We start from the raw sequence: 13,350 nt of genomic DNA, 5'->3' as shown, positions 1-13,350 counted from the left end.
CCTGGCTTGCACTCACTCTCTCTTTCTCTCTCTCTCACTCACTCACGAGTCACAAATAAAAATAAAGCAGCAGAATGAATTTAAAGCAGCTTACCTTCCTTTGGAGAGCCAGAGCCTCTCTCTCTCTCTCTCTCTCTCATGAGTCACAAAAATAAAGCAGCAGAATGAATTCAAAGCAGCTTACCCTCCTCTGCAGAGCCCTCACTGCTTGCAGGCCTGGATGATGGGCCATGCGGCTGCCCCCCTCCCCTTGTGTGGATGCACACAGGTTCCTACCAGGGAATCCAGGAGGTGGTGATGGGGTGGTGGTGCTGCTGGAGCTGCTGCCACCGCCGCCTGCTGAAGACATGGGCAGTGGGGAGGAAAAGGAATCACGTCGGTGAGGCCAAAACCTACGTGACCTCTTTTCAGATGTTCCGGAATGCTGTTCTGGCGCGTTCCCCCTCCAAATGAGCCCTGGTTGTCTAGTAGTGAATTGGCGTTCGTAGTTTTTAGCATAATGAATTAATATATCATCCCATTAAACTTGATATTTATCTTCTTAACATTCCATGTTCTTAAATATGCTGTTATCTACTGGGTACATTTTGGATGGTACAGAAGGAGACCTGTAAAATTAGGCTTTGCTGTGGGTTGCTCCTCTGTGGTCTGATAGTCTGAAACTGGAAGTGAGCTAGGCAAGGAAGAAAAATGCTTAAAGCAACAGAGTTCAGGGAGCTGAATTGGAAGTGGCCAAGACTTCAGCTTTCTTCCACTCTCTGTTCCTTTTCATGCACAAAAACTGCCCCTTCCCCCTTGCTGTGTACATGAATGGGACAGCCATGTGAATCAAAACGGTGGCTGACCCATCTCATTTGTAGGGCGCTTGTCTTCCCCGTGGGACTAGTGATGCATTCATATGAAGCAGTTGCCCGATAACTCTGCAGATCCCTTGAATCCATTGGTGCCTGGCACTTGAAAGGTCCCAGAACATTTTAGATCACGATTTGAAATGTTTGAAAAGTCACCTTCCAAATCATTGTTTGTTTGTTGTAGGGACTCAAGATTTAAAACTATAGCTCTAACCACCAAGGTTTTTGTAGCTCTTTTTTGGCATCAAAATGGCTGTTTTTGCACCTTCATTGTTAGGGTGCGGGTCTGTTTGTCTGTCTGCTTTGCATCCTAGTTCATCTGGACTGCTGTATTAATGTAAGCAACAGAGATTCAGCTGGCATGCTGAGAAGGAAGGAAAAGGCAGCTGTATGTTCTGGGAACGTTGAATCCTCCATTTGGAAAGAGTCTTGCTTCTCCCAGCAATTAATAGGCTATGTCACCGCTTTTCTCTGCTTTAGGGAGCCACTCTTAAAGGGCCCATCTTTACAGAGAGTTTTAGACCTCACTTGGCCTCCTGAAGTTCCCCAGCAAGGGTTGCCAACCTCCAGTGGGGGGCTGGGATTCTCCCAGAATTCCAGCTGATCTCCAGAGACAGAGATTGGTTGCTCTGGAAAAAATAAGTTTCAGGTGGGTAGCCATGTTGATCTGTAGTAAAAGAGCAAGATTTGGGTCCTGTAGCACCTTAGACACCAACTAGATTTCCAGGGCATGAGAGAGTCAAAGCTCCCTTCATCAGGAGCTCTGACTCTTGAAAGCTGATACTCTGGAAATTTCATTGGTCTCTAAGGTCTAACTGGACCTGAATCTTGCTCTGGAGAAAATGGCAGCTTTGAGAGCAGACTGTGGCAGCCCATCCACGTTGAGCTTCCTTCCTCGCCCACACTCTGCCCTCTGCTGGCACTGCCCTAGATCTTCAGTAATTTCCCAACCCAGAGATGGCAGCCCTACCCAAGAGCATGATTTATATGTTTGTGTTTGAAAAGAGTTACTGGTACACTCTTAATGCCTCCTAATTTAGTGACGGAATAGTAAAGACTCCAGTAGCACATTTAAGATTATCAACTTTATTGTAGCACTGGCAACAAAGCCCGTTGTGGGGAAACATACAACGGAGTCTAGAAAAGGGAGGATGGGCAGGCAGGCAGGCATTGCCACCTGCTTTGCTATGGATCCCAGCCAGGTAAAGGGGTCGGGCATTGCTTCCTGCTCCGTACCTCATCTCAGCCAGGTGAAAAGGGGTTGGACATTGCTGCCTGCTAGGTGCCTGATCCTGGCTGAGTGAAGGCGGAGGGCAGGCATTGCCCCCTGCTCTACCCTTCACGTGGCCTGGATCCTGCTCCTACAATTACCTCCTGCTCTGTGCTTGACCCCTGCCAGGTGAAGATGGGGGGTGGGCATTGCCTCCTGCTCTGTGCCTGATTCTGTCCAGGTGAAGGGGGGAAGGCATTGCTGCCTGCTCTGCATCTGGGCTCGGCTGAGTGAAGGGGGGAACAGGCATTGCCTCCTGCTCCACACCTGATTCTGGTGCGTTGAAGGAAGAGTGGGCATTGCTTCCTGCTCCACACCTGATCCTGGCTGGGTGATGATGGGAGGGGCAGGCACTGCCACCTGCTGTGCTCCTGATCCCAGCTGGATGATGGGGGGGCACTGCCACCTGCACCGCTTCTGATCCCAGTTGGGTGATGGTGTTGGGGGTGGGCATCACCATATGCTCCACACCTGATCTCAGCTGGGTGAATGTGGCAGGTGGGCATTGCCACCTGCTCCACTTCTGATCCCAGCTGGGTGAAGGTGAGGGGTGGGCATTGCCACCTGCTTCACTTCTGATCCCAGCTGAGTGAAGTTGGGGGAGAGCATTGCCACCTACTCCACTCTTGATCCTAGCTGGGTGAAGGCGGGCTGTCATTGCCACCTGCATTGTGTCTGATCCCACCGGGTAAAGGCGGGCGTGGGCATTGCCACCTGTTCTGCTCTTGATCTCAGCTGAGTGAAGGCCGTGGGCAGGCTTTGCCGCCTGCCCCGCACCTCATCCCGGCCTGGGCTTCCCGCCACAGTGCGGTCTCAGAGGGACAGGCTGCCTCTTCAGGGCCTCACTTCCATGGCAATTCCCTCTGGAGGCACACCAGGGTAGGAAGTGAGTTGTCTGGGACACTGTTAGCCTTTTATATAGTAAAATGAGTTTTTGATAACCACAGCTCTCTTCGTTAGATGCAGCTGTGCTGGATCTGTACGGACTAAGCCACGCTGAGCTGTGGTTCTTGAAAGCTTATACTACAATAAAGTTGGTTAGTCTTAAAGGTGCTAGTGGACTCTTCGCTGTTTTGCAACTACAGACTAACACGGCTAACTCCTCTGGATCTAATATTATGGGTCATTCTAAACCCCGACTCCACCCCCCTCCAAAATTACAGGCATTGTGCTAGACGTTTCATCGATGCCATGAAGATATTTTAGAGAACATAAAATGCTGTAGCAATGAGAAGGGGTATAGTGCAGCAAGCCTGGATGCAGTAGTGAGGTATGATCAGGGCTTTTTTTCAGGGGGAATGCGGGGGAACAGAGTTCCGGAACCTCTTGAAAATGGTCACATGGCTGGTGGCCCCGCCCCCTGATCTCCAGACAGAGGGGAGTTGAGATTGCCCTCCACACCGCCAAGCAGCACGAAGGGCAATCTAAACTCGCCTCTGTCTGGAGATCAGGGGGCGGGGCCACCAGCCATGTGACCATTTTCTCCAAGGGCAACCCACTGAGTTCCACCACCTCTTTTCCCAGAAAAAAAGCCCTGGGTATGATAAGATTGAATGAATGGCAAGATGATAGGAGGAGCCCCAGTCAAGAACACTAACAGTTATGGAATAGAAGGGATAGTGCAAGTACCACAGTATCGGTCAGCTGAGTAAAAGTTGTGTGTGTGTTTATATGTACGCAGCTGTGAACATTCCTCATTTTTATCTTTTTATCAACCAGCCTCAATGCCTGCCCTGTTCATATTCATCTTCCCTTCAGACATCAACAGTGGGCCATCCTCATGTTATACAAACGTCTCCATGTGATTCGTCCCGTGGCTGGCACAAGGATCAAAGATCTTTCCCCCAGCAGTCCCTTCTGGCCCCAGAAAAGTTGATTGCCAGGTCACAGGACTCACGTGGGCTAGCAGCTGCTCTGAAGAAGGGGAATTCGGGGAGTGTTGTTGGTGCCAAATTATGGAGAGTGGTTTTGTCCTCTTTCCATCTTTCCAGTGCAGCGCACTGATCTGCGTGGCTTAGAGTCAGAACACACGAGACAAAATACCTAGATTCAACTCGTGTTCTCTTACCTAAAGGTTTGCCGGGAAGTGTAGGCGTCCTTGCAGCTTAAAGTTGAGCACTTACAGTGCAGGCGTCCTTGCAGCTTAAAGTTTAGCATTTACAGAGCAGCGAGGAGGGAAGTGCAGGCGTGGGGCGCCTTTCCTCCCACTCTCAAGGTGCATCACGGCATTTTCCCTTCCCCTCACCCGGCCTGGCCCTGCAGAGCGACGCCTGGCTGCACCAGGAGACTTTAAGCTGCAAGGACCCCCGCACATCCCTCTCTGCTGCTCTGTAAATGCTAAACTTTAAGCTGCAAGGACACCTGCACTTCCTGACAAACCTTTAGGTAAGAGAACACGAGTTGAACCTAGGTATTTCATCTCGTGTGTTTCGACTGTGAGTCCATACAGATCCTGCAACCCTGGGAATCAACTTTCCTGGCATCAGAAGGGGCTGCTGCAGGAGTTGAGGGGGTGGGATTGCAGCAAAAAAGGTCTTCCACCGACAAATCTTAGCCCCCTGTTATTTCAACTGCACACAAAACTTCACCAGGTTGTCTAAGATGAATGTGACTCAAATTCATTTCACAAACTAATTGGTTTTCGGCATCCTAAGTCTATTTTTAAGTGTGTTTTTTTCCTTCTGACCTTTACAATGAAGTTTCACAATGATAGAACTGAAAAAGTAATCTGTGGTGCAGCTGCGGGAGAGGAGTTCCCAGTTGTTGCCGCTGTGGACCTTTTATCCACACTTTGTTTTGCACATTTGTTTAAAAAAAAAAAATTAAAAGCAAACAAAAATGACAAACTGGAAAAAGAAACCTCTTTCTGAACCTTCTTCAAAAGTAATGAAAGACAAAGGAGTCTCATCAGATCTTGGAAGCTAAGCAAGGTCAGCCTTGGTTAGTAATTGGATGGGGGACCTCCAGCAAAGGCCAGGGTCTCCATGCAGAGGCAGGCAATGGCAAACCGTCTCTCTTAGTCTCTTGCCTTGAAAACCCCAACAGGAGGCACCATAAGTCTGCTATGACTTGATGGCACTCTTCTCCAACATTATTTTTTTTTAAAAAAAATTATGTCATTTATAGTCTGCCTTTCTCACTGAGACTCAAGGCGGATTACACAGTGTGAGATTAGTACAGTCAGTTTCAAGGACATTGCCATAAACAGTGCCATAGGGTAAATAAACACAAGTTTACATAAGCAATTCTAGGGCTGACATTAGACCACGTGAAGCACAAGTAGCTCATAGTAGCACGTATTTAAGACAACAGGTAGTGCGTAAGGCAACACAGTGATGAAGTCTGTGGTCCTTAACTCACTAGCGATGCATCTGAGATCCCCTCCCTACAACGCAGCCCTCATATCGGAGTAAAAAGCCTTTTTGAATAATTCAGCCTTGGGTAGTAAGTGGATAGGAGACCTCCAGCAAAGACCAGGGTCGCTATGCAGAGGCAGGCAATGGCAAACCGTCTCTCTTAGTCTCTTGCCTTGAAAACCCCAACAGGATGCACCGTAAGTCAGCTCTGACTTGATGGCACTCTTCTCCACCAACACAGGACTCGTTTGCAGAAAGCCGGGAGAGTGGGGGCTCTCCTGACCTCCTCAGGCAGGCCGTTCCACAGGGCAGGGGCCACCACAGAGAAAGTTCGTCTACAGCCTGCTGTTGATTTCGCCTTTAATCATCAGCACCATAAATGGGACTTAGTGCTGACAAAGCTACATCCATGTCATGTGGAGCTGGGAAGAGACCAGCAGGTTGCTTGGGAAGGCCGGCATTTGAGGTGGGAGCTCAACAGGGACGCCCTGTCAAATCCAGCTCAAAGGTCAGCTCACCCCCTCACCCCCTTTTGAGGTCACTTCCATAAAAATACAAAGTTTCAATTTCCTGCCTGATATCATTCAACCTAAACATTGTTTTCAGGCTTTTCTCTATAATTAAGGGAAAAAATCTAACCCGAAGACCAACAGCAGTCCCTTCCCCTCTGCAGCTTGGCAGCCCTGTCTGCACACAAAACTGATGCTCTGCCACTGATCCACTACTTTCTCCCTAATTTTGGCAAAGCAGGAGTGGAGCCTAGCAGAATTCAGCTTTTATATTCTCTGGCCCCAGACTAGTTGCTTGGTAGATCACAGTTAATTGGCTGGATGACATCCTAACCTTAGATGCAAACTTAGTCCTTGCTTTAGCACCAAGGTCCCCAATGTGGTGCCTGTGGGCAGCGTGGCACCTTTTGTCATCTTTCTTCTTGCCCACGAAGTGTGTTTAGAAAGTGAGTGTGGCCAGCCAGGGTTCTTGCCCAGTAGGTGGTCTTGTTGCCAACACAGAGCTGATTGGCTATGCAGATTTAACTAATGTTGTTTTGGTGGCAGCTGCCACCACAGTGTTGATTTTATTCTTCCAAATCAGCCCCAAACGAAGCATAAGAATGTTTCCGTGGCTGGTGCAACAATGTCACTTCCAGGAGTGACGTTACCATACTTGGGAGTGTACGTGTGGTGCGCATTCCTGAGGTGCCTGCCAGTGGCAGGGCAGGCAGGCAGCCCCCCCTGGTGGGTAGGCAAGCTGGCAAACCCCTGGGAGTTTGCCTGCCACCACCGGGCACCTGGGAACCCTACTTCTGCCATATTTCGGAATTCCAAAGGTGCTTACAGCCTCAAAAAAGTTTGAAACCTCTGCTTTAGTACATTGGCAGCTTTGTTAGACCCATGATGGAACTGATACAAACAGTAAATCTTGCCCACTGTTACATGTTGAAATTTTATGGCTATCAGATAGAGAGGGTAGTCTCAGTACAGAAAGGTGGGAAGATGGCATCAGATGAGAGAGAAGATAAGCCTGAAAAATAGAGAAGGAACCAAAACCATCAGATCCATCTGTATATCCATATATTCTTGTTCTTCTTTCTCTCATCATTTCGTGACGTACTTTAGTTTATTGGACGGTCCTCATGGGATCAAGTCTGAGGCGCTCTGACGAACAAATTTTCTACATTATGCTCTGCTAAGGGCAACCCCCCCCCCTCCCATCTTGAGGGAAGAGCCGTCCATGTGGTCTCCGTGATGTTTTGTGTTGTTGAGCATTCTTTCTTTCTTATTTTTTAATAAGGGCGGTCCACCCATTTACAAAGACCCAGGTCACTGCTAAAGGGCATTAGAAAGAACAAAAAAACTTGGTACCAATATGAGGAAGATTAATTCCATCCAAGTGATTATGAGTTTCCTGCTGGCTGGAAGCTTTGGAATGGCAAATCCTGGCTTTTGCTGGGTTTGAGCTTCTCGCTCAAGTGAACGGGAGATCCAAAGGAGGTGAAAGATGGCAAGGGGCCATTTTGTAAGGGAACAGTTAAATCGCAGCAGGTTTCCCACAGAAAAATCTAAGACAGATGTAGATGTGAGTTCTTCTTGTTACCACTAGACTATAAAACCCAGAACACTGTGTTTTAAGGTCTCTTTAACCAGTCACAAATGAACAATTACTTTTGGAGTTTGCTTGTTATTTCTTTTTCCCTCCAGGTTTTAAAATTGTCCCCTTTGAACAGCTTTGCATGCCCGGAATGTTCTCTTATGTGGGGGGTCAGTTCTTTGACATTTTCCGCTAGAGTTCTAAAGACATCTCAATTGTGGGAAGCTCCCGCCTCAGAAAACGGGGGCTTTGAATCTTTGTTGAGTCTCTCCTTCCGCACCCCCACACCCTAGTTTCTTCAAGCAAGGAGGTGACCTGCTTAGCACAACTGTCTTTTGTATCACATCTGATAAATTGTAACATAGACTGATTTAACTTCTTTTTACATTTGTGTTTTTCTTTGTTTTGTAAGCTCAAGTTTATGCAAGATTCTAGTCCATTGACATCTTAAAAGACCAACGTGATTTTCAGGGTGTAAGCTTTCAAAGAGTCAATTCTCCCTTTTTTCAGATATCTGAAGGTGTCTGGACTTGAATCTTGCTGTTCTACTGCAGACCAACATGACTACCCAGCTGAACTTATCCTCAAATTTATGGTGGTGACCCATTTGTCCTATCCATGTGCAAGTGTAGCTTGTGGCTTTTGTGCTTGGGAAGTGTGGACAGGGCCATCTATTGTGCACAGTACAATACAAGTGCACAGTATTACATCTGGGCCACAAAAATGAGAAGCACAAATACTGGATGGGGGATACACTTCTGGGCAGTAGTATATGTGAAAGGGATCTTGGGGTAAGAGTGGACTGTAAACTGAATATGAGCAGTCAGTGTGATGCGGTGGCAAAAAAGGCTAATTCAATCCTGGGTTGTATCAAAGGGGCCATAGCATCGAAATCGCAGGAGGTCATAGCCCCTCTCTATACTGCCTTGGTCAGGCCACACCTGGAGTCTTGTGTGCAGTTCTGGAAGCCTCACTTCAAAAAGGATGTGGACAAAATCGAGAGGGTGCAGAGGAGAGCGACAAGAATGATCAGGGGTCTGGAGACTGAGCCCTACGAGGAAAGGCTGAGGGCCTTGGGAATGTTTAGTTTGGAGGAGGTTGAGGGGGGACATGATTACTCTCTTTAAATATTTGAAAGGCTGTCATTTGGAGGAGGGCAAGGAGCTGTTCCAGTTGGCAGCAGAGGGTAGGACGCGAAGCAATGGGCTTAAATTACATGCACAAAGGTACCGGCTGGATCTTAGGGAAAACTTTTTCACGGTCAGAGTAGTTCAAAAGTGGAATCAGCTGCCTAGGGAGGTGGTGAGCTCCCCCTCACTGGCAGTTTTCAAGATGAGACTGGATGAATACTTGTCAGAGATGCTTTAGGCTGATCCTGCACTGGGCAGGGGGTTGGACTAGATGGTCTGTATGGCCCCTTCCAACTCTATGATTCTATGATTCTATGATTGAAGGTAACGATTGAGCACATTGCAGCACACCTGGCACTTTGCATGGCTGGCTGGGGACTGGAAGTGTACAGGAAGGGCTCAGGTGTCCCACTGAGGTCTTCCTCCCACATGTGCAGCTGTACAGATATGCAAAACTGGGCCTCAGGAGATGGACTAGGCTTCTTGTAGTTCTCGATGAGAATCTTGCTTAAATTTTCACTGGCACCAAGAGAGATTACCAGAAGAGGAATTCACCAGGTTGTTTTTTTCCTCTCCTGCAGGCACTGAGCAGCAATCTATATAAGAGCGCCTCTCCCTATGGCTCCCTTAATAACATCGTGGATGGCTTGAGCTCCCTCACTGAACATTTCTCTGACATATCCCTCTCGTCGGAAGCTAGAAAGCCCAGCAAAAGACCGCCACCCAATTACCTGTGCCACCTGTGCTTTAACAAAGGACACTACATCAAGGATTGCCCACAGGTAAGGACCAAAACTTGCGTTACAGTCTGTTCACTGTGCTTTTCACCCATAAAGAGGCTGAATGCTTTTTATGCAAATGAAAGCTAATGAGATATTTCAGAATCGGTTTCTTGACAGGTTTCCGGTTTACGGCCCTCCTGGTTCAGTGGTGGTGGAAGAGGCAGTGGGATTCTTCTCACACATGCACCCCATTGCCCCCAAAGTTTCACTTTGAACGAGAGACTGCTGGAAACTGCTGGAAACATTTCAAGCAGTCTTGATAAATTCCTGTTCGCTTTTAGTGCTATGATGTTTGCTGAATGTATTTCCAATGCTCTTTTGGTAGTGGGTTTACTGAATAGATCACGTCATTCACAGCACCTTAGTAACGTATGTTCCAAGCAGGATGCAGAAAGTGCAGCATCCAAGCTGAAACTTGTAAGTTACAGCTGGGGGACGGAGGGGAAACAACATGATCTGAAAGGGTGGCTGTTGGGAAGAGGGGAGGTGTTGTTTTCAGTATCTTCTGCAGTGATTAGACCTTTGTGGGGGGACAGGACATTGACAGCCAGATTCAACCCTGCTCAGTGATAGCTCGTGCCGGGTCCCTGGAATCTCCATTTGAAGGGTCATTGGTAGCTGGACTGGAAACGACCTCTGGCTGAGAAACAATCTAGACAATACGTGTTATACAACATCTGAAGGAGGGACATGTGAAGCCATAAAAGGGGGCAAACATTTCTGTTGGCAAAAATGGCACAGGAGGGAAAACCTGAAGGCCCCTCCTTCCGCCTTGTAGAGCTCCGGAACAAAAAGCCTCGGCTCAAGTTTTTCTTCAGGAGCTCGGGGAGGGGGGTGGTGGTGGAATGTAACAGGAACATGGAAATCCAGGGTGACTTTTTGCAAGAGAGAGAGAATCCGTGAAGTGATTTTCCATCAGGGAAAAGAGCGATGGGGGGGGGGTATTCTCTCTCTCTCTCTCTCTCTCTCTCTCTCTCTCTCTCTCTCTCTCTCTCTCTCTCTCTCTCTCCCTCTCTCTCTCTCTCAAAAAGCCACCCTAGCTGTCCTGCCTCCTGTTACATTCCCCCCCTCCGCCCCCGAGCTCAAAGGAAAAACCGAGTGGAGGCTTTTTGCGAGAGAGAGAGAATCCCTCCCATCACTCTTCCCCTGGCGGAGAATCACATTGAGTGGCTGTTCTTGTGAGACTACACTACCCAGAGAACTTTGCGGGACCTAACACGTGAAGAACACGTATCTGGCGTCTCGTATAGTTTGACTCATAGGCTTAAATAAAACTTTAGTTTATCAACTTCAGGAGTGTTGCAAAGCATAAAGCACTCAGATAAAGGCAACAGACAACAAATAAACCTTACTGTTGCTAGCGAAAATCTGCCTATCTATCCTGTGCACGCCCCTATGCACGGGGGCATGCTGAAGCAACGAGCGGCATGGAGCTTCCCCCTTCTCTCTTATGAGATAGTCTTGAGTAGAGCATAAGAATGAATAGGAATAGGGCTGGGAACCAGATGAGCTGAGAAGCCATCTTTCCAGGACTCAGCACCTCACCTTACCAGCCAAGAGCCAATCAGTGCAAAGCTGTTAATTGGCATTGCTGCTGTATGGGAAACTGAGGAGGGTGGATAGTGGCTCTGTGAGAGCAGTTTTGCAAGGTCAAATCAGTATGGAACAGAGTGCTTTCTGCAGGTGCTTTCATTCAGCTTAGCCAGCACATTCTGAACTACGCAAGAATCTCACCACCACTTAACGACTTCTGAACCAAGGTTCAGCCATCTTACTAGGACCTAGGCTGTAAATGTAGGACTTCCTTACAAGATACATATCTGAATAGGCATTCAAACACAGAGGCTGCCCATTTCAGTGGGTTGACATTCAAATATGCAGTTGGAAATGCATTTCCATTCTTAAACTAGCAGCTCACATGCATAAGAATTAAACCAAAGTTGGGTTTAGCATGCTTGTGGGACTGCACTGCCTACCCTGGAAATTCAATCTGCCTGCAATGCTTCTAGTCCAGATTAATGGCCTATCTGTGAGAATTAGATTTTGTGACATTTAATAGTACCTAAAAAGGTACCTTTTTAGATTTCCTATTAGAATTATTGAGGAATACTTTACCTGGTAACAAAATTCTTTTGTTTACATTGTTTTAAGTCACAGGTCATGTTTAAGAGTTACGGCTGAGGTTTTTCTGCCGCTGCATTATTATACTGGCTGGGATTTTAGATTTCCTTATTGTTACTTTTTTATGTTGAGCGTTTAATGTGAATTTTTATTTTGACTGCCTTGGGTGCCAGGTAGGTGGAAAGGCAATACATTAATCAACCAATTAAGCCATGTCACGAGATATTCTTTCTCAGTTTCCCTACTTTTGGGAGGGACATCTAAGTTCTGGATGTGGCTGAGCTGCCCCCAAGTCCGTATTCGGTCTTTTGTATGGACCTGGCGTACCTCAACTTGTCCAGTGTAGTTTGGTATGGCAGGAACAGTCCCATTTCTTTAACACAGTGGAAAAGGTTGTCCGAAGGAAAAAGAATGCATGTGTTGCTCCAGAATTATAGATAGCTATTACTTTGGTATTTCACTTTATAACCACAGCTCTCAACTCCCTGGCTTCTGAAAATGCAAGTTTTATTCTCCTGGCTAATCTTGAATGCTGTGATGGAAACTTAAGATCAGAGGTTATAAGCCCCAGAAATACTGGTTAGGGGAATGCTGATCAGGAACAAGGTTAGCTTGACATTATCCAAGGAGTAGCTTGCTTGCTTGCTTGCTTCCTTTCTTCCTTTCTTCCTTTCTTCCTTTCTTCCATAGAACTTTTCTCCTTCCTCTTGTATGCTTGGGATCATTCCATTTTAACACAAACTACGGTTTGCCTTTACGTCCTGATGGGCAGATTATGGTTTGCCACCTGGACTTGGAAACTGTTTTGCAATCCTGGCGGGAAGGGAAGTCCTAACCACAGTGGGCTGGCTTGGAGCTCATGGTTCGTACTAAAGTAATTGAGGGGCTCAATACATAAACAAGAAGGAGGGATGGGGAGGAGGGGGCACTTTGTCACGGAAACTTCTTGGGTGACCTTGGGCCAGTCATTCACTTTGAACCTAACCTACCCAATGGGGTTGTTGTGAGGATAACATGGAGGAGGAGGAGGAGGAGGAAAGCTTTATTGGGTCCTCATCTGGGTGAGAAAGATGGTGTATAAAAGAACCAAATAAGTAAATGATAAAGGAATCATTCACCATAAGGCACTCTCTCCAGACAGGAAGGGGTTAAACAACCAAGTATGTTCTGAGCACGTGCCAAGAGTGCCTGCCAGCCGGCTGCCTCATGCAATAATAAATACGGCCGCCTGCACAGACGCAATAGCTGCACATCTCTTTTAAAATGGTGAACATTCCAGCAATTTGAGAGTATGGGGGGATTGAATTGAGAATCTGTTTTGGGGGCATTTTTGCACGGTTCCCAGCTAGTTTAAACTGTCTCAAAGCTATATGAATGCTAAGTATTGTTACTGAGCAGGACATAGTACTAATAAATAATTTTAAAAAGCCTTTTGGAGACTTAAAAAGATTTGCTCTTCTTATTCTTGTTTTGGATTAATGGCCACAGTGCTAGTAACGCTGTTGACAGAGAGGCCAGTCCTTAGGAAAACAGCCGCAGGTTCAAGCTTTGCCCAAATGTTTGTGTGCAACTTTTGCCAAAGTCTGCAGTCAGGCACATGGCCTTCTAACCCTGCTCTGGATACTTTAAAGAAAAAACATGTTCAAAGGGTGTCATTCAGCTCCTGCAAGCCTCACATGGTCAGGTGGCTTTCCAAAGGCTGCATAAGAAAGTCTTGCTGTCTGTGCAACGCTGTTTTGAATGGTCAGCCTG

The 13,350-nt window shown here is 47.2% G+C and overlaps 1 protein-coding gene across 1 annotated transcript in view; it reads left to right on the top strand.

The window, feature by feature from the left end:
• Positions 1-13,350, top strand: part of ZCCHC24 (zinc finger CCHC-type containing 24) — a 182,825-nt gene that overhangs the window by 27,941 nt on the left and 141,534 nt on the right. Inside the window, exon 2 of the mRNA XM_054982578.1 lies at positions 9,277-9,477. Coding sequence (XP_054838553.1) covers positions 9,277-9,477 — 201 coding nt within the window. The remainder of the gene's footprint in view (positions 1-9,276; positions 9,478-13,350) is intronic.

The sequence above is a fragment of the Eublepharis macularius genome, chromosome 6 (assembly GCF_028583425.1).
Source record: "Eublepharis macularius isolate TG4126 chromosome 6, MPM_Emac_v1.0, whole genome shotgun sequence".
Taxonomy (NCBI): Eukaryota; Metazoa; Chordata; class Lepidosauria; order Squamata; family Eublepharidae; genus Eublepharis; species Eublepharis macularius.
This window is presented reverse-complemented; position numbering and strand designations above follow the sequence as displayed.